General features: G+C 41.6%; 1 protein-coding gene across 1 annotated transcript in view; it reads left to right on the top strand.

The window, feature by feature from the left end:
• The window catches only part of NTRK2 (neurotrophic receptor tyrosine kinase 2), a 303,730-nt gene that overhangs the window by 224,900 nt on the left and 59,110 nt on the right, over positions 1-19,720 (top strand). The window contains exons 13-14 of the mRNA XM_032771140.2: positions 5,179-5,309; positions 14,399-14,571. Coding sequence (XP_032627031.1) covers positions 5,179-5,309; positions 14,399-14,571 — 304 coding nt within the window. The remainder of the gene's footprint in view (positions 1-5,178; positions 5,310-14,398; positions 14,572-19,720) is intronic.

Here is a 19,720-nt window from a genome sequence, read left to right as displayed (position 1 = left end):
ACGAGAGTTACACATGTGCTTGAGATGAGAATAGGTCCTTTCATGTAGAATTCTCTACTGATATCAGTGGGAGCTCTCTGTTTCTTCTCCAACCCACCACACCCTACTCCAATTTACTGCTACCCTGTTTTAATTGGAGGGGGCTATAATTTTACACTGCTACCTGTTTTGAACAATTTGCTTTGTCTGGTTTATCTTGAACTTTACATTTTATCTCTAATTTTTCCCTAAAGTATTTTGACTCATATTAGCTCTTCCAATCTTGTTGCTATAGTGAAATGAGACCTTTTCCACCAGTATAGGGGAGATTTTTAAAGTCTCAACTGACACACCTCCCATTCAAAGTCAATGGGAGTTGAGTACCTGTGCCTTTATAAACCTACCCCTGGATAATTCCTGAGTAACCACACTAAGAGCAGAATTTGACTCTAAAGTTTTTTGGAATATCTCCTTCTAGAGTCTCCTCCCACCCAAGTCAATGGCAGCATGATTGGGCCCTGTGTTTGCTAACTGGATTTTTCCTCTGCTCATATTTCTGTCACATCATATTGTATATATTTGATTTATGTGTGGTGTTCTTTCATATTGTATATATTTGATTTATGTGTGGTGTTCTTATATTTAATCTGTACCCATTTAGCCACATTCACTGCCATTTTGTATTTATTTAGCACTCCATTTTGCACAGAAAGGTAACTGTGATAGATACGATATGACAAGTTGCAAATATGTATTCTGTGCAGATCTATTTTGCTGCAGTTGACATACACGGCTTTGGAATGATGGGATGCTGTGTTTTGCATTTGACAGTTTGTTATGGGACAAGTTATTTACCCAATAGTTATTTTATATAAGAGTATTTTGCTGTAGCTGTGAGTTCTCTGTAAAGCAATATTTAACAATTCTTATTTATTTTACTCTCCATTGTGATGTCTTCTTAGAAACTTGACAATAAAATCTCTTCACCACTGAGTCAAACACTGATGCTTCTCTGTGTTTCAAATGGAGATGAAAAGAACAAAGTTAAAATGTCTGATTTGTCTATTAGCAATCCCTCTGTGATAATATTAAAAGGAACACAATGAAAGTTTTGCTGTTAACTTCAGTGGGGCCAGGATTTCCCCCACATTCTCTGCCTAACAACAGTTACTAGGTGGGACACACATTTTTAAAAATGTGATATGTGATAAGTGGATCTGACCTGTCCTTCTCATCCGTGAAAGGAAATGAGAGAGTCCTTAATGATATGTGGTGGAGGGAGAGGGAGAGGAAGACCCAAAAGGAAGCGAAATGGTTGACAGGGAACCAATTCTATGACACAGGGAATTTTCAAGCCCCTTCCTGATGAAGGATGGAGCAACTGGTCACAGTCCTTCAGAGTCCTGAATGTGGCAATAATACCATTATTTGGCAAGTGCAAGATCCCTGAGCTGATAAAGCTGCTGAAGAGTCTTTTCTAGTCTGTCTAGTAGCTCTTAGAGTGCTTCAGATCCCTCCAATGCCACCTTAGCCACTGCCATATTAATATTCAAGAAAACTGGTGTGGAGTAAAAGACCTAATATCTCAGACAAAGAGAGTTCCAGCCTCTTATCAATAACTGAAATGTTCTTTGAGATCACCCCTTTCCCCACCTCCTCAGAATCTCCTTATCTACTGGCACAAAGGAGACTGCGACCTGGTCTCTCTGACCACAATTGGACCACTCCCCAGCCAACCTATATGATGTCAATTTATTAACTCTCCTCAACCTTTTTTAATACCAACCATCAGGAACTGTATAAATAATGACTGAAGAGTTTTGAACTGCATCATTTCCAAAATATCCCTATATCATGAGCAGTAATTGAAGACTTCTGTTAGTGGCAAGGGACTATTTACTCAATCAATTATTTCCCAGTTTGAAGTAGCTGAATCGGAACGGGAACAATTAATAAAAGGGAAAGAAAGCAGAGCAATTAGATCCAACAGGATGTGGACTCTTAGGCTATTGCGGCATACCTCAGGCATGCTGTGAGCCACAAAGCCTAAGTCATGCACCAGTGACCCAGGAATGTGCACCCTATTTCGGCATGGTGCTTAATTTCTTTTTGAAACATGCTCCACGTTTGCTGAATTTGGGCCTTTCTCCAAGACACTTGACTGCAGTCCAGACTCGATATTTATTTTGTGGTGAATACTTAATAATATGAATAGAGATGAATGTAAGACAGTAAATACAGATTTTCATCTGTCAGGGGAAGGTTTGAGCCTGGCTCTTGTTATAACTTTCTATCATCCTTTATTTTTTAAAAATCCCAATGCTGGGGAGGACATGAAAATAAAGGGTCAGATCTTCAGATGGTTTAAATTGTCATAGCTCCATCGATTTCAATGTCAACATACCAATTTACAGCACTTGAGGACCAGGACCAAAAAAATCTATGTCAAACAGTAACAACACACTTTAAAGGACTGGACTGATAAAGGGATTTGAGACCAGTGTCTCACAGAAATGGAATCCTTTGGTACAATGCACTACCATCATGAGAAAACAGGGAGCCATTCCTAGCTTGCGTCAGTAGTGTCCAGCCTGTGGTCTGGCCCTGAAGGCTTGACATAGTGGCTGTCAAGGGTGACTGTTAGGAAGAAAATGTGTATTTGATTATGAATGGGAAGTGTGCTCCTGAGCCACACCCTGTGATTTTAAATCTGAAATATTTGAATCAGCCCTGTTGATATGAGGAGGAAGGAGGGGACACCTGAAGCAGTCCTGTTGATATGAGGAGGAAGGAGGGGACACCTGAAGCAGCCCTTGTGCGGGCCCAGAGGGGTCTGAGCATCTACTGTTTCTTCCCTATTGTGGTTGCTCAGCAGCTTCCCTTTGGCCATCAGCTACGCTTCATGAGAGGAAAGTAGTTCTGGCTACTCTGTTGTTGTTTCTCTGACAGGCTATGGAAGCCCGAGAGAGTGCTTTACTGGCACTACCTGACCCCAGAGGATGACTCTCCTCACTCACACAAAGAAACCCAGGAGAGGAGGAAATATAGTCGAAGTTGAGAACCAACAGCCAATTATAGGTTCAGATTCTGTGCTCCAGTACAGCCTAAGGACTGCTCTAACTTGCCCCAGCTGTCTGTGGTGCCCTAGAGACCATATGCCAGCTGAGGATAGCTGGAGTGCAGACCATACCAATCACTCCTATACATAACCCATGCACTAGGGGCTGTCAGAAGAGAGGTGAAAGAGTCATACTGAGGGAATCCCCATCAGGGGACTTGTAAGTGGCTTCTCTTCCCTTTGCATCACAAATGGAGTGGAGCACGCTAGACAATATGCCCTAAAATCTTAATTGGGGCCCCCTGACCTTTATGGAATAACGTATTTGGTGCTCAGGCAGAAAAGGTTGGGCACCACTGGCTTGTAGGATCCTGTTGGTGGTAGGGCAGAAGCCATGAGTTCTCTGCATTCCTTGCCTTATATGTGGGGAGTTGGGACTTTTGAAGTGCTAGGCATGAGAATCCTGGCTTGTAGCATGGGCTCTTTTCCACACCATGAACTCCTCCTCTTGCTTCCTACTGAGTTGCAGCCAGCACTCATGGAGACACTCTTCACAGGCTTGCTCTTGTCTCTGGCAGACGAGCCATGGAGGAGGCACAGGTGGCCATGGGGCTCTATGCTAGATTATTTCAGCATCAAATTGAAATATGACTACAATATTGGTATGCAGGGGTTAGCATCTGCTGTGTGTGGCATATATGTCCATTTCCCCTCACGCTGTGACTGCTTTCTCCTTGTGTCCTAACACTGAGGAAGAACAGGGGCATGTGGGTTTTTTCACTAGTATCCACTGGACCATATCCCCGAGCTGCCTATGGCTGTGTAAATAGGCTGTTTTCTAAAGAACTTTGCTCCCATTCTATAACATCTGAATGGGTGGGCACTGGGTCAGAGATTGGTCTGTAAACTTAAATTATCCAAAGCTCACTGTAACTTTCCTGTGTATTGATGCAACAAACTGGGTGCAATTACATATACAGTTTAGGTGAGATTCACCCCTGTGCAAACAGCCTGCAAGAGGCCTATGCACCACTTAGGTCCCATTTACATTTCAGGTCTTAATTAGGACTGAAGTGGTGCTTAGGCTTTGTGTTGGCTGTCCACAGAAGGGTGAATTTCAATGTCTGTGAAACCAAATAAATGGGGCAAATTCATCAGTACACTTTGTCTGCTTTGTGCCACTCCAGCGACACAAAGCAGCTGGAAACGCAACTTAATTGACCAGTTAAATTGGGCTTTCAGCTGCTTTATGTAGCTAGCATAGTGTAAAGTTGCCAGAGTATACCCGTAAATCTGGTTCAGTATTTTTAAATATTAAATCCTTTAATTAAAGTTTTGTGTTCAAAAGGATAGAGTAAAAATTATGCTTAAGGGCTTTATGAATTGGTCCATTAGTAGTGAGTTCTTTCAGCAGATATTTGAAAGGTTCTGTCAGCAACATTGACTAAAACCTTGGTCCAGCTTGTGTTATTTTTTCTTTTACCTTCGAGCAACAGTGTAAATCATATTTGTGAGAATGAAATATCTGCCTTATCCAGCTGTAGCATGAAACAGACAGAGCAAGTGGCAGTTTAATTTAAGATGAACAAGCGATAAGCAGAGAGCCATGGAGTAGATTGGATTTAATTAAAAGAAGGCATACTTTATCTTCTTGGATTATGTGAATGTTTTATTTTGTTTCCTCCCTCTTCCTCCTCCCCAAATTTTTCTTTGGAGCTCAATGAAAAGGATCAGCTGCTGTTAGAGACATAAAATGGAAGTGGTATGAGAGAAGCTTGGTCTACTTCCTGCCTTTTTTCCCCTTTGTTTTTGCTTGCGGGAAAGCAATATTCACTCTCATATTCAGAGGAGTCATCCAAGTCTATTGATGATGACCCCTCTCCTGATGACTGCCAGGGTCTCAGTGCCAAGTCCTGTAAAGCAAATAAACGGTGCCCTCTCTATAACTATATTAACACACACTTCTTACAGTGATCTGGCTGATGACAGAACTCTAATGACATCTGTCGCATCCTTTCCACTACATGCACAGTACTGTAATGGAAAACCCTCCCCCTCCGTAGTGTACATATGCATCTGGGCACCCTCCCACCCTTTCGCCCAGATTCACTTCTAACATGCATTTTATGTTCACTTTACAGTTGTTCAGCACATCAAACGACACAATATTGTTCTAAAAAGAGAGCTGGGTGAAGGAGCCTTTGGGAAAGTCTTTTTGGCCGAGTGCTATAACCTTTCTCCAGAACAGGACAAGATCTTGGTGGCAGTGAAGGTAAGAGAGATTAGGATTTCCATTGTTAATTCATGGTTTCAGCTAATGCTGTTTTATTTGTAAATGATCTGTTAACTCCTGTGATATATGTGCAAGGGCTCACGAGGCTGATGGAGTGTCAAGAGAATATGATATTTGATCTTGCTGTGGGTTATAAAATGAGAACTCAAAGAAAAGGGGGGGGGGAAGTGTCACAATGGGGCAAAATCTTTTGTGGTCTATCTGAAATACGAGGAGTGAAAAATAATGGCAGAAGTATCATTAAAAATGCATGGGGGCTCATGTTCGTATGTCTAAAAAAACCCTAAACTATAACCAGCTACATGACTAGGTTACACATGTAACTGTTAGTCAACAAAGAACTATTCACAAAGGTTCATGTGGTTCTTAGTCAACTGCCAACATTTTACAATATCATTTCCTGGCCTAAGCTTTTGGGTAAAATTGTGCTGTGCTCTTAAGCCGCTACTATGCTGAACTCCAGAAGTGACTGCATTTCAGTGCTGGAAGGGTAATTCTTGGTTATAGGACTCCATTCTGCCCTTCCAAATGAAAACCAGTGAGAGAAGGAAAACTAAGGAGAAAACATCAATAACTATGAAGCTGCTGATATCTGGAATTATCCTCCCCTTAGAGGGGAGGAAGAGTTTATCAGCATCACAGAAACGACTGAACTCCACTCATGCTCCAGAAGGAAACAAGGGGACATCCCCACTGATCTTGGGGCATCAGTGCAGTAGCTAGGCTACTCCACAGGCACTCTCCTGCCAAGCAGCGGAGCTCCTGAGAGTGGTTCCCAATCCCAACTGTGGATGTACAGTAGAAAACATAGTTAACTAATCCTCACTAATTTTCACTCCACATTTTGGAGTCTGCTGGGGGCATCTTGTGAAAAAGGCAGGTCCTCTCCTCCCACCCCCCACCTTTGTCCTACCAATACACACAAAGGTCTGAATGTGAAAAGTAAAAGCCCCATTAAAGTCATTGGGACTATTCATTAACATACGTTTTTGCAGAACTGAGCCCTGAGTTAGGGAACAGAAACAATACCACGTGACCCATCTGACATTCACAACGAAACAACTGTGCAAATTTTGAATATTCATGATTCATCCATAGAGTAAAACATCCCAGCAGATCTTCTTCATGTAAATATAAACAACAAATAGATTTGAGTAACTTGCAATGTGGGAGCAGGAAAGGAGGCTAGATTTGTCAAACGAATAATTTCTTGCAAATGTTCTCTGAGTTTGCCAAGTTCACGGGTCTATGGAAGCTTGCAGGCCTTTGCAGTAGTTTAATAAAATTGATGGGAAAAAAAAAATGTAGCCCTGAAAGGATATAGCAGAGGCAGGGAGGAAGTGAGGGGTTAGAGATTACAACCTTTGGATAAGTGAATAATAACAACAATGCATAGCTTTTATATAGCATTTTTCATTCATTGTTTTGTGGAAGAGATGAGATTGTTTTCTGACCAATTGATTAACAAATCTACACTTCCTCTCTTTTCCCTCACTTAGCAGTGCAGTGACGTAATCAGCACCTTTCCATTCTCTTACTGCCTTTGTCAGTCCTGAACAAATGGAGCCCAAAAGGGAGTCACTTCAGGTGCTGTTTAGATGCTGGCTGCCCACTCCTTCTTTGTTGCTCTTTCTCACTGAAGCTCACAATGGCTTTGAGGGACAGGTGTCTCCATGGATTAACAGACACGATTCTGTCAATTCACAGCTCCAGGACTGGTACAAGGCCTCATCCCAATCTGTATTTAGGGTAGTGCTTATTAGCCATCTGACTGATAACCAAGGAAAGAATCTAAGCCTCATGATCCATGGAATAAGCTACCATCAAACTGAACTATTAGGACAAAATCTCCTTTTGGGGGCAGGCTATTCCCTAACTGCCCATTTTGGGGTTCTTACTCCTTTATCTGAATTTTCCAAAACTGCCTGCTGTCAAAGAGAATGTTGGACTAGGGGGTCCAAAGTTTTCACCCAGTATGGCAATTCCTGTGTTCCTTTACTTCTGTACATATGATAGAACAAGGTCCGGCTCCCACTGAAGTCAATGGTAAAACTCCCATTGATTTAAGTGGGAGCAGGACTGGGCTCCAAGGGAAATGTATCTTGAGGCAAGGTTCAAAGTACAATTTTGGTATTTGTACCTTTCAGAGTTGTGAATAATTTAGAAGGATTTCACACCAGTAAACCTAGGAAAACCCCCTTGGGACTGAGAACAAACTAGAAATGTTCCTGTGAAAAAGCTTCTACTATCATAATTGAAGTGCATATTTGGTGACAAAAATGTCTGTCTCTGGAGGATTTAGGCAGCAAAGAAGCTGAGCAAGTTGGCTCAGGAGTGAGCATCTTCTCACTTATGTGAAATTGTTGTCAGAGCTTCTTTTCATTCATTGGAGGCTCCTCTGGATCTTTGACATGCCTTCTGCTGGTTGCTGGGCAACCGTAACAGCATTGTGCTTGCATGTTAAGAAATAGCTCTTATTGTGCCTTATAGAAGGAATTGGGCCTGACTCAAAATACAGCACTTTCCTTTTGGGTGGACAGATATTTTAAAGTTTTATATTGATTCAGCAAATGATTTCAGAGCTAAGAGATTCAGAAAAACCTAGTTGTAGATAAAATCATATACACATCCAAGAAAGCAGCAGAGAATCCTGTGGCACCTTATAGACTAACAGAGGTTTTGGAGCGTGAGCTTTCGTGGGTGAATACCCACTTCGTCAGACGCAGGTAGTGGAAATTTCCAGGGGCAGGTATATATATGCTAGTTCCAGGGGCAGGTATATATATGCTAGCAAGCAAGCTAGAGATAACGAGGTAGTTCAGTCAGGGAGGTGAGGCCTGTTCTAGCAGTAGAGGGTGAAAACCAAGGAGGAGAAACTGTTCTGTAATTGGCAAGCCATTCACAGTCTTTGTTTAGTCCAGAGCTGAGGTGGTCAATTTGCAATGAACTGAAGCCAGCAGTTTCTCTTTGCAGTCTGGTCCTGAAGTTTTTTGCTGCAGGATAGCCACCTTAAGGTCTGCTATAGTGTGCCAGGAGGTTGAAGGGCCTCCTACAGGTTTTTGTAATATTGCCATTCCTGAATATCTGATTTGTGTCCATTATCCTTATTCCGTAGAGACTGTCCAGTTTGGCCGATGTACATAGCAGAGGGGCATTGCTGGCATATGATGGCGTATATTACATTGGTGGACGTGCAGGTGAATGAACCAGTGATGTAGGGCTGATCTGGTATGTCCTATGATGGTGTCGCTGGTGTAGATATGTGGGCAGAGTTGGCATCGAGTTTGTTGCATGGATTGGTTCCTGAGCTAGAGTTACTATGTAGCGTGTGCAGTTGCTGGTGAGAATACGTTTCAGTTGGCAGTTGTCTGTGGCAAGGATTGCCTGCCACCCAAGACCCTGAAAGTGTGGGATCATTGTCCAGGATGGTTGTAGATCCTGATGATGCGTTGGAGGGGTTTTACTGGTGGGCTGTATGTGATGGCAGATGGAGTCCTGTTGGTTTCTTCTGGGTTTGTCTTGGGTTCTTTCTTGGGTTTGTCTTTGTACTCAAGACAAACCAAGAAAGAACCAACAGGACTCCACTGGCCATCACCATACACCCCCAGCTGAAACCCCTCCAACGCATCATCAGGGATCTACAACCATCCTGGACAAATGATCCCACACTTTCACGGGTCATTGGGTAGCAGGCCAATCCTTGCCACAGACAACCTGCCAACCTGAAACGTATTCTCACAGAACTGCACACGTACCATAGTAACTCTAGCTCAAGGAACCAATCCATGCAACAAACCTCGATGCCAACTCTGCCCACATATCTACACCAGCGACACCATCATAGGACCTAACCAGATCAGCCATACCATCATGGTTCATTCACCTGCACGTCCACCAATGTAATATACGCATCATATGCCAGCAATGCCCCTCTGCTATGTACATCGGCCAAACTGGACAGTCTCTACGGAAAAGGATAAATGGACACAAATCAGATATCAGGAATGGCAATATACAAACCGTGTAGAGAAGCACTTCCAACCTCCCTGGCCACAACTATAGGCAGACCTTAAGGTGGCGTATCCTGCAGCAAAAAAAACTTCAGACCAGACTGCAAAGAGAAACTGCTGAGCTTCAGTTCATTTGCAAATTTGAGCACCATCAGCTCTGGACTAAACAAAGACTGTGAATGGCTTGCTAATTACAGAACAGTCTCTCCCTTGGTTTCACACTCTACGACTGAACTAACCTCGTTATCTCTAGCTTGCTTGCTAGCATATATATACCTGCCCCTGGAAATTTCCACTACCTGCGTCTGACGAAGTGGGTATTCACCCATGAAAGCTCATGCTCCAAAACCTCTGCTAGTCTATAAGGTGCCACAGGATTCTCTGCTGCTTTCACAGATCCAGACTAACACGGCTACCCCTCTGATACCATACACATCCAAATATCCGTGCTTCTTCCATTGAAAATAATACTATTTTTTGAGCCAGTTAGATTTCATATATTTTGACCTCTAGGTTTTTTGGACAGTGCGTTGTGTACAGGAACTCTTTCTGTGTGCCAGATCCTATGCACAAAAGACTTAAGTGAGCTGTAAGCCTTGTACGAGCCCTCTGTACATGGGTAGGCTATTTGCTGCAAGGCAGTTCCAAAAGGTTTGGTGTATGGATGGAGGAATAGTCACATGTCCCCTCTATGCCACGTTGCCACTCCAAACCACTACTGCAGACTTAGGGTTGCAGTACCCTCCATAAGTCACTGTCATAGGAACAGATCCATGGGCATAGTCTTGGAATCTCTTGACCCCACTAGATTCACTTGACCTCCACTAGAGGGAATTCCTGTGGAGCACAAGTCTGCAGCTGCTTCCTGGTCCTCCTGAAGCCATGGGGGTGGAATGGGCACACATGCCTCATATTATTTTGTGCAGCTGGATGTTTAAGTCTTGATCCTGATCTCAGAAACTCAGATGCAACTCACATATATTTTAGGCTATGAGCTAGTGATGTGATTCCTCTGTTTGTGTGCATGTCCTTGTGTGCTCTTATTAAGACTCAGGTAGGTTTGTATTTGGAATAGCTAAGCCATGCCTCTGCTGCCACTAACGTGGCTATCCTGTTATTTATACAAGCTAGCACAAGTATGTGTACATGAGCTGGGGAATCACACCCCTTGCCTGTATTGTAAATATAGCCTTAGAGGGTCAGCTGCGTAAGTGGAGTAGCTGATTTTATGACACAAGTGCCTACTATTTTTGATATCAGGATTGAATCATATAGATGGCAATTTGCTTGTTGATTTCTGTTCCAGTTAGAGAAATTCTGCCTGTACAATACACAGAACCACAAACACAACACACACAAAAAGTGAGGATTTTCAGCTCATCAGATCTACCCAGTTCAGAGAGGTTTTTAAATCAAGCCAGACTTTGTAGTAAATACACAGCATAGCTTGTTGCATGGCATGGGGAGGGACGGTGAACCCAGTTAAGAGTGATAAGAATCTAATGGTGAAAGCTCAGTGCGCTGTGAAGGAAATATATCTATAGAATTTTGTTATTAATAACATTAATAGTAATAATAATTATAATGATAGCCAAACCCTCCAGTCCTTGCTTATGGGTAACTCCTGTTCCCTCTGCTTTTGTGAGCATACATTACAGCTCCACTGCATAGTTATGCAGGGTCGGGGAGGATATCAGAAGTCCTTGTAACAGGTTCTGCACCATGCACCATGGAGCACAGACCCAGAAGGGCAATTTCCAAATTGTTTCATGAATGAGGGCTTGGGTTGGGCTAGGGGAAGGGAAAAGTATGGCCAGTGGATCCATGACTGAAAAGACTCTTATCTGTGACAATTCAGGGTGAAGCAGAGGTGGGGCTTTTGCAACAGCCATGGAGCAGCTCTGCTGTCTGTGGGGAAAGATGCCCACTTCAGGGGAAGTTTTGCTTGCAGAGATTTGGCCCTTTTGTCACTAATAATGAATACATCTTTGTTTCAATTTCTTTAAGACTCTCCTGTTTCCCTGCTAGAGTGAGAACAAGCCAAATGCAGTATTCTGTGTCATTTGTATGTAAATTCTGTTTGCTTATTAATTTTTGCTCAGCACCAGTATCTCCATGCACAAGTGTCAGCTCTGTCTAATACAGTAAAGTTATTGTGCGTGCTACATGGGGGGGAAACATGAGGTGCAAGTTGGGGAGAAGTTCAGGCAACCCCCATGGTAGCAGAAACTCTCAACAGTCTACCCAGGTTTTAGACCATTATTCATTCTGCTGGTTGACGGAAAATGTGTAGTTGCTATAGCAACTGCTCCATCATAGGATAATTTTGCTGCTTCTTGGAGATAAAAAATTAGTTTCTGAAACACACAATATGCCATCTTGATACAACAAAGCTGTTAGCATTTTTACAATCTTCCTGAGAAAATATGTGATGGGGATGCACGTATTTCCCCCAAATTTTATTTTTTAAAGTAGTCCTCATAATTGCTTTGTTTTAAAAAATTGTTTTTACAATGAACTGTTTTTCTAGAGCTGTTATATTGACAGTTAGTTGAATGAGCGCCCAACTACACTACAGATAAAATCATCATAGGAAACCACATTGTGATGCAGATGTCCCCTGTAATTCCATTATTTGCTATAGACTGGACCTTAGCTCGGTTCCTGTACTACTCTAAAGTCCTGAACAATCTAATAATGTGTTATAACTTGGTCCCATAACATGGCTGTTCTGTGTCGATAGATGGAACCTGAGTTTATGTTGCTATTAGATGACTTAGCTCCATATAATGATGTTGAATAATGGGTAGGTAGCAGCGGCTAAAATCCGTATTGCACTTGTGACAGAGCAACTACCTGCAATATCTTTGGGAGACAATATTGTCTTAAATGTAAATGAATGGCTTATGTATCACTGTGAGCCAAGGATTGTATACATTCCATGAGGGGGGGATTAGCACAGCTCCTCCATTAGTGAAAACAGTAGGGGATGATTAAGGCAAATCACTCAGGTTATTACACCTCCAGAAAGGTTCAAAGTGGATTCTCCAGAGACTAACAGGCAAAGAAAAGACTTTTGGATAAATAGCCTGATCTTAAACTGACTTGGGGCCTTCATTTCTATGTTCCTGATCTAAAGACTGATATGAACTTGTAACCACAGGGAAAGCCCCATTATGAGGTTTGAATGACTAGCACCCTACCAGAGCTCTATGGTGCATTTAGAGTGATCTGTGCTAAACATCCGATGAAGTGGGTATTCACCCACAAAAGCTCATGCTCCAAAACGTCTGTTAGTCTATAAGGTGCCACAGGACTCTTTGCTGTTTTTACAGATCCAGACTAACACGGCTACCCCTCTGATACTTGAAACTTTTTAATATTCATTCATTTTTTGGTTGTTTTGATATGCTTTCCCAGTAATGCTTTCACTTTAAGAACAAATGTGCTTGCTGAGAAGGAGCTATGTGGTGATTTGTAATTTCTGGGAGTACACAGTGCATAGCTTTTTGAAGAGAAAGCAAAGCGCAAGCGCTGGTCTTTTAGGCAGATTGGCTTGCTGGGGCTATCACAAGGTAGATCAGGGAGCTGTGCAGTCTTAAAAATTCTAGTCAGAAGGGAGTGAGATGCAGGGCTCCACTGAAGAGAAGTGGTGACAGGGAGTCAGAAACCTTTAAATGGGTGCATTTGAGGGATCACAGAGGGGGAAATACAGGTGCAGTTACCCTGAAACTGTGACATCCCCCTCTTCTGGTAATCCCTGTGGGAGAGGGACACTTGTCTCAGAAAACACAATGAGGTTCAGAAATGCTCCTCTCAGGTAAGAAATGTTTGTGAGGTCATAGAGGAGCTAGGAGAGTGGTCTCCAAAATCTGCAGATACTGGGATTTATGGGAAAGAATGAGGGGCAATTTTGTAGAACCTTCAGGCTGCTGTCCAGCCTTCCTCTTTCCATCCCACATCGCCCCTCCATCTGGTCCTTATTATAGTAGCATTTCCTTTCTTTTTAAGTGAAATATATTTGGTCTCTGCTTAACTTTAAGCATGCGAGTAGATCCATTGAACTCAAAGTGAGTCTTTGATTGGGGCCTTAGTTTGTAGCTGTTGTGCACAGAGATGACCACCTGCAAGTCTGCAAAACGCTTAACTCAATTTTGATGCCAAACAGCAATAACAACAATAAAACAATTAATTAAAACACCTACAATTCTGCTTAGTATTTTAGAGGGACCAGTCCTTACTTCAGATAACTTACAATACTCACAGGCTCCAATTCAAGAGTGGGGTTTTACAGTAGTGTAAAGCAAAAGAAACTCAGACCCTTTGTCTATTCTAAGCTCTTCGTGGCAGGGACTGTGTTTTTGTTCGGTGTTCGTCCTGCTCCTAGCAATGGGGTCCTGGTCCATGACTGGGGCTTCTACAAGTTACTGCAACAGAAAAAATTAATACAATAGAACCTCAGAGTTACCAACATCTTGGGAATGGAGGTTGTTCATAACTCTGAAATGTTCGTAACTCTGAACAAAACACAATGGTTTCAAAATTTTACAACTGAACATTGACTTAATATAGCTTTGAAACTTTACTATGCAGAAGAAAAATGCTGCTTTTAGTGATCTTAATTTAAATGAAACAAGCACAGAAGCAGTTTCCTTAACTTGTCAGATAATGTTTTTTTAAAACTTTCCCTTTATTTTTTAGTAGTTTATGTTTAACGCAGTACTGTACTATATTTGCTTTCTTTTTTTGGTCTTTGCTTCTTCCTGATTATGTAATTCCGGTTCCAAATTAGGTGAGTGGTTGACTGGTCAGTTCGTAACTCTAGTGTTCATAACTCTGTTCTACTGTAATAATAAATATGTGATGAAATATAGCAGAGGAAATACTGTAAAATCACAGGTCTGTACTTTACTTGGATCTAGATCTGATATTTATAATCAGTCACACCAAAAATGTATTTTCTCTGTCCCTGACATAGTACTGCACCTTCATCTCCTCCCGCCCCCCGGCCCACCGCATTCTTTATGTTTTACATATCCCTTTCCATTTCTTCTCCAGACACTGAAAGATGCCAGTGATAATGCTCGGAAAGACTTCCACCGAGAGGCAGAATTGCTGACTAACCTACAACATGAGCATATTGTGAAGTTTTATGGCGTGTGTGTGGAAGGTGATCCACTCATCATGGTTTTTGAGTACATGAAGCACGGAGATCTGAATAAATTCCTCAGGTAAATTCATGAAGGTGTATCATTCTGCATAGGTGATAGTGGGGGTAGTGTTTCTGAAACCTGAGGAGAGGGAAGGTGTCTCAGAGCCAGGGCTCCAGCCCAAGCGAGAACATCTGCACTAATATTTTTAGCCCCGCGAGCTTAAGTCAATTGACACAGGCTCTCAGTGCCATGTTTTCTTTCCAATGTAGACATACCCTAAGAATGAAAACCTAATAAACACCCAGTTAGTTCACATTTTGTGATTTTGTGTCTTACCTCATCACGTTTTGCCTATTTAGAAGTATCTTTAAATCATTTCCTTACATTTTTTACATTATACCACATGGCTTGTATCCCAGTTCCCTGTTTCCTTGGCCATAGTTTTCCATGACTAATTCTGCAGATGGTGTTTGTTTATAAAATTTTGAGACCTTGGCTAAAATGGGATCTGATTCCAAATCATCTTTAGTTTTTCAAATCCAAAGCTTGACTAATGAAGTTTGGCAAAATCCAGCTTATCCTGTATTTCTTATTTCTCTCTGTGCTAGGCCTAAAAGAAAACCCTGGATGGAAACACCCCTGAACTTTGGGGGAGTTTGGATCCAGATCTATGTTTTGCAGCCCATCCCCTTATTGTAAACTTACAGTATTGAGACGTACAGTATTTTTGACAGCATTTCTCACAGCTTCTTTTGCTGCAGAAAGGCATTTGAACAAGCTTTTTTTCTGCAAAGGAATACTCTAGGTGGGGCAAGCAAAGGAGAAAGGAAAATGCAATAACAACAGAAAGAATACATGACACTCCAAAAATAAATCTCTCATATTGGAGCATAAAAGATCTAAGGAGCAAAACACAGTCAGTACATTTCAAAAAAAAATCATGCTTTACTGTATTTGTGAATCACATAATGTAATTGCTTAATTTATAAAAGATGAGCCAAAACTGAAATCTCAGATCCACATCTGAGATGGAAAAAAATTACAAGAATTTCAAGAGAGGAAAGATTTATTCCCAAATCCCCAGCTATTTTTATAGTTCTGTTTCAGATTAGATCCAGGAGTTGGATTTGGGTTTGTTTCTTGGTTATTAGAGATTTCCACGCGGGATGTAGACGAAATGTTACAAGATAATAGACATTTGCAACAGCTTTTTTTCCATGAAATTTCTACCTCTTGGGCCTGAAATCTCATGAGAACAGCTCACGAAAATTTGGTGCTGTTGAATAAGAAATCAAACCTTAAAGATTATTCTTGATTTAAACTCAAATGCAAACGTCAAACCCCAGTTTAAATCTAATCTAGAACTAGATCCACACATTTAGCCTATCTATGGAATTTATTATTTATGTTTGTGTTCCTGGATAGATGTTATGACTCAAATACAGACCTAAAGACTTCAGTGCCATTGCATCTGTTTAAACTGGGCCCTTGGAGAGGATGGTAATACTGAGAATGTGAAACTCAGTTACAATAAACAAACTTTTATTTTGAAGAGTATAATAAACATTTTTAACATTTACATGATTTTAGTACCATACTTTGTATTCTGCTGCTACTATCTGCATATCTACCTTTTTATAAACAGCAACTATATTGCACAATGAGATATGTATGTCGTTTTAAGAAACAAGAATCTCATCCTAACTGGCAAGGTCACCCTAAGCTTGATGAAGTTTTTCAAAATTGGAAAAGGCCATTCTGTTGCACTTTGTTGCCCTTGATTCTTAACTAGACTGTGATCCAGTATTGGGGGCGGGGGACATAAGACAGCATATTTTGTGTTTCAGATATATAGAGTTATAGAGTTTAAGGCCATAAGGGACCACCAGGAGACTAAATTATTATGTGCCACAGGCGGAAAATAGGTATGACTGAGGTGCAACAATGCCCAAGGCCTCTACAATGAGGGAATTGATTAATATACCCAGCTAATACTGGCAAATGACCCACACTCCATGCTGCAGAGGAAGGTGAAAACCCTCAAGATCACTGCCAGTCTGACCTGGAAAAAAATTCCTTCCCAACACCACATATAGCAATCAGTTAGACGCTGAGTATGTGTGCAAGAACCAGGCAACCAAACACCTGAGTGAGAGAATGCTATGTGCTGCCTCAAAGGACTGGCCCTCCCGATCCAGTGTTCCATCTCCAGATGTGGCCATCTCTTCCTCTTCAGAGGAAGGAGATAAAAAACAACAACCCAAACATACCAGAATACGCGGCGGGGAGGGGGGAATGAAATGATGAAATCCCTTCCTGAACCTGTCAGGTGACCAGCTGAAGCCATGAAACATGAGCTTTTAGGAATGTAAGAAATAATCGGGAAGGGAGCCCCAGGGCTGTTGAACCCTGCTACCTGCCATCATAAGCAACCCCATCCTACAGTTCCACCTCTCTATTAAAAGTAATTAAGTTGTTTGCCCTGACAACTCCTACTGGGAGGCTGTTCCAGAACTTCACTCCTCTGATGGTTAAAAACCTTCTTCTAGTTTCCAGCCTGAATTTGTTCATGCCCAGTTTATACCCATTTGTTCTTGTGCCAACATTGACCTTTAGATTAAATAGCTCTTCACCCTTCCTGGTGTTTACCCCCCACCCACACCCCCAGTGTATTTAGAGAGAGTAGTCCTATCCCTTCTCAGCCTTTGTTTTGTTAGACTAAACAAGCCAAGCTCTTCCTGTCTCCTCTCATAAGATAGGCCCTCCATTTGCCTGATCATTCTAGTAGCTCTTCCCTGCACCTGTGATCGTTTAAACGAATCCTTCTTGAAAATGGGTGACCAGAATTGTACACCATATTCCAGAGGAGGTCTTACCAATGCCTTGCATCATGGCGTTAATACCTCTGTATCTCTACTGGAAATGCCTTGCCTGGTGCATTTTAGGATTACATGGTGACTCATAGTCATCATGTGATCAGTCAAAACACCCAGGTCTCTCTCTAAGTGACTTAGGATCTTAGGTTCCATTTTCAAAAGTGACTTAGGCCATTAAGTTTAATTCGACTTGTCCCACATGGACAAGATTTTCAAAGGTATTTAGGTGCCTAAAGATTCAGATAAGCTCCTAATGGTGCACACAGATGCTTTTGAAAATCCCACTTGGTGCCTGCCTGCATCTGTAGGCACCTAAATACCTTTGTAAATCTGTCCCATAAGTCACTTCACTGCTTTTTTCAAATTTTACCCTTCATCTAGTGCAATAAAATTATGAATAAGGACTGTTCCATTAGGGGCCAATTGCTAAACCCTGTGTGTTGTCACAAAGGAAGCATTAGACAATACTAATGATCTACTATGGTACAGTAATATTGCTAGTTCTTGATTTGACTTGACTCACAGTGTGCAGATTTATAAAGATATGTGGTGATGTGCATCTGGGTATCAAAGATTGAAATCAACTCTTTACTAGGTAGAGCTGCTATCATAAATTAATAGTTGCTGCCAAAACACTTTGTAGATAACTCATGGGCCAGCCCAAGAATCTGTTGGCCTTGTGCATGTACTGTATGCACTAGTACATGCTGCCCCATATAATAATAAACAAGGACAGAATTTGCTCTTAAATGAAAACATTTGCATAGGGGACAGCAAATTCTGTGAAGTCTTCCTGATGGTTTCCAGCACCTTGTTCCACCAGAGGGTTGAGGGTGTCCAATTAGGCCTTCCAACCCTACCAGTTCCAGATCCTATGTTACCATCCTACCTCCTTCCCCCACAGGGGCTTGCCCACATTTCCCAGTTGGGATAGCCCTAGTAAATCTGACAGGGTTTCCCCAGTGTGTAAGTAACCCAAGAGCCTTTTGTTCCACAGTTAGAGACTTTGGCTATATGAACTATAAAGCAGATTTTTTTCTCTGGGGAAGATATGCAAGGTACTTGCTTCACTTTTATGGCCCTTCATTTCCTATCCCCACCTTGTCTATAACCTCTTCTTTTGAGACATTAATGCCGCCTCCACTCTGCAAATGATTCCAGTCTTGACTGCCTGTTTATAAAATTTCAACATTAAAACAAGCTGGAATTGTAGATGCTTATTAATCATCATTTGAAATATTTATTTAATTGTTTATTTATTTTCTGATTAGATGTTGTTTTGTAACTCCTGTACTCTGGTTTTGAAATATCATATAGTAATACAGCTTAGCAGACAGTATATATGCTAACTTGGTGTTTTTTTATTAATAAGACTTATTTAGAACATAAAATGATTATGTTGGGACAAGCTGTTTAATCTGACCTTAATTTTGTCATTCCTCTCACATTTGCTGCAGCTTGTACTGCAGATGAAAGTTTAGTTGTAATTGGTCTGTAAAAGAGCATCTATTTCTTACCCTGCAGCGCCACCCAAGGCCATCAGGGGAAACTGAATCCAGAGTTTAACCAATGTAGGACCAAACTGAGTATCGCTGCTTCCTGCAGCATAGTGTCGCGTTTCAGGAGTAGGACCGCATCCTGAAGGTCAAAAGCTTCCCTGTGTGCACCATTGTGGCATAGGAGGGGTGATGTAGATCAGGCAGAGTCTATGCTACTGTCTCTTACAGCTGTGCATTGCTGGAGATAAGGATTTCATGATTAACAAGGAAAGTTAGGAAGATAAGCAAGATGGGTTGAACATTTAAAAAATGCAGAAGTTTAATTAAGAAAGAAATATGTGGTGAAAGATAAATAGTTTTCTAAATTAGTAAAGATTTGCAACTTCCTTCCTGAGGAGGGCTATTAAAAATCTGTGTGATGAGGACGTGCCATGCTTTTTATCATGAATTCACATATGGGTTTTAATCTGGGATTTCTCATCCTGCCTTTATTTCTTTAACTACCACCAGTTGCATGGCTGTCCATGCTCCATGACAAAACATGTGCAGCTAGTTTTTCTGCACAGTGCCAACTGCAGGCCCAGTAATGTGACAAACCCTCCTTCATTTAGCTCCCAGATCTGTCACTTCACCTGTGAAGTTTTTCTCCCTCTCAGCAATTTTTATATCATACTTCTGGTAGGTAGTATCAGAATTTGATTAATTTGCCAGCCTTTCCCAAGCTTCTGTACCCTCCTCCCAAGGATGAATTGAGGCTAAACATAACCCCTATTGATCCAGAGTACTTGTTTGGGGTGAGGAATGGGGTCTATGGGAAAGCAAATCACTGGGTGGGGGAGGGTTGTTTTAAAA

This window comes from Chelonoidis abingdonii, chromosome 6 (assembly GCF_003597395.2).
Source record: "Chelonoidis abingdonii isolate Lonesome George chromosome 6, CheloAbing_2.0, whole genome shotgun sequence".
Lineage (NCBI taxonomy): Eukaryota > Metazoa > Chordata > Testudines > Testudinidae > Chelonoidis > Chelonoidis abingdonii.
This window is presented reverse-complemented; position numbering and strand designations above follow the sequence as displayed.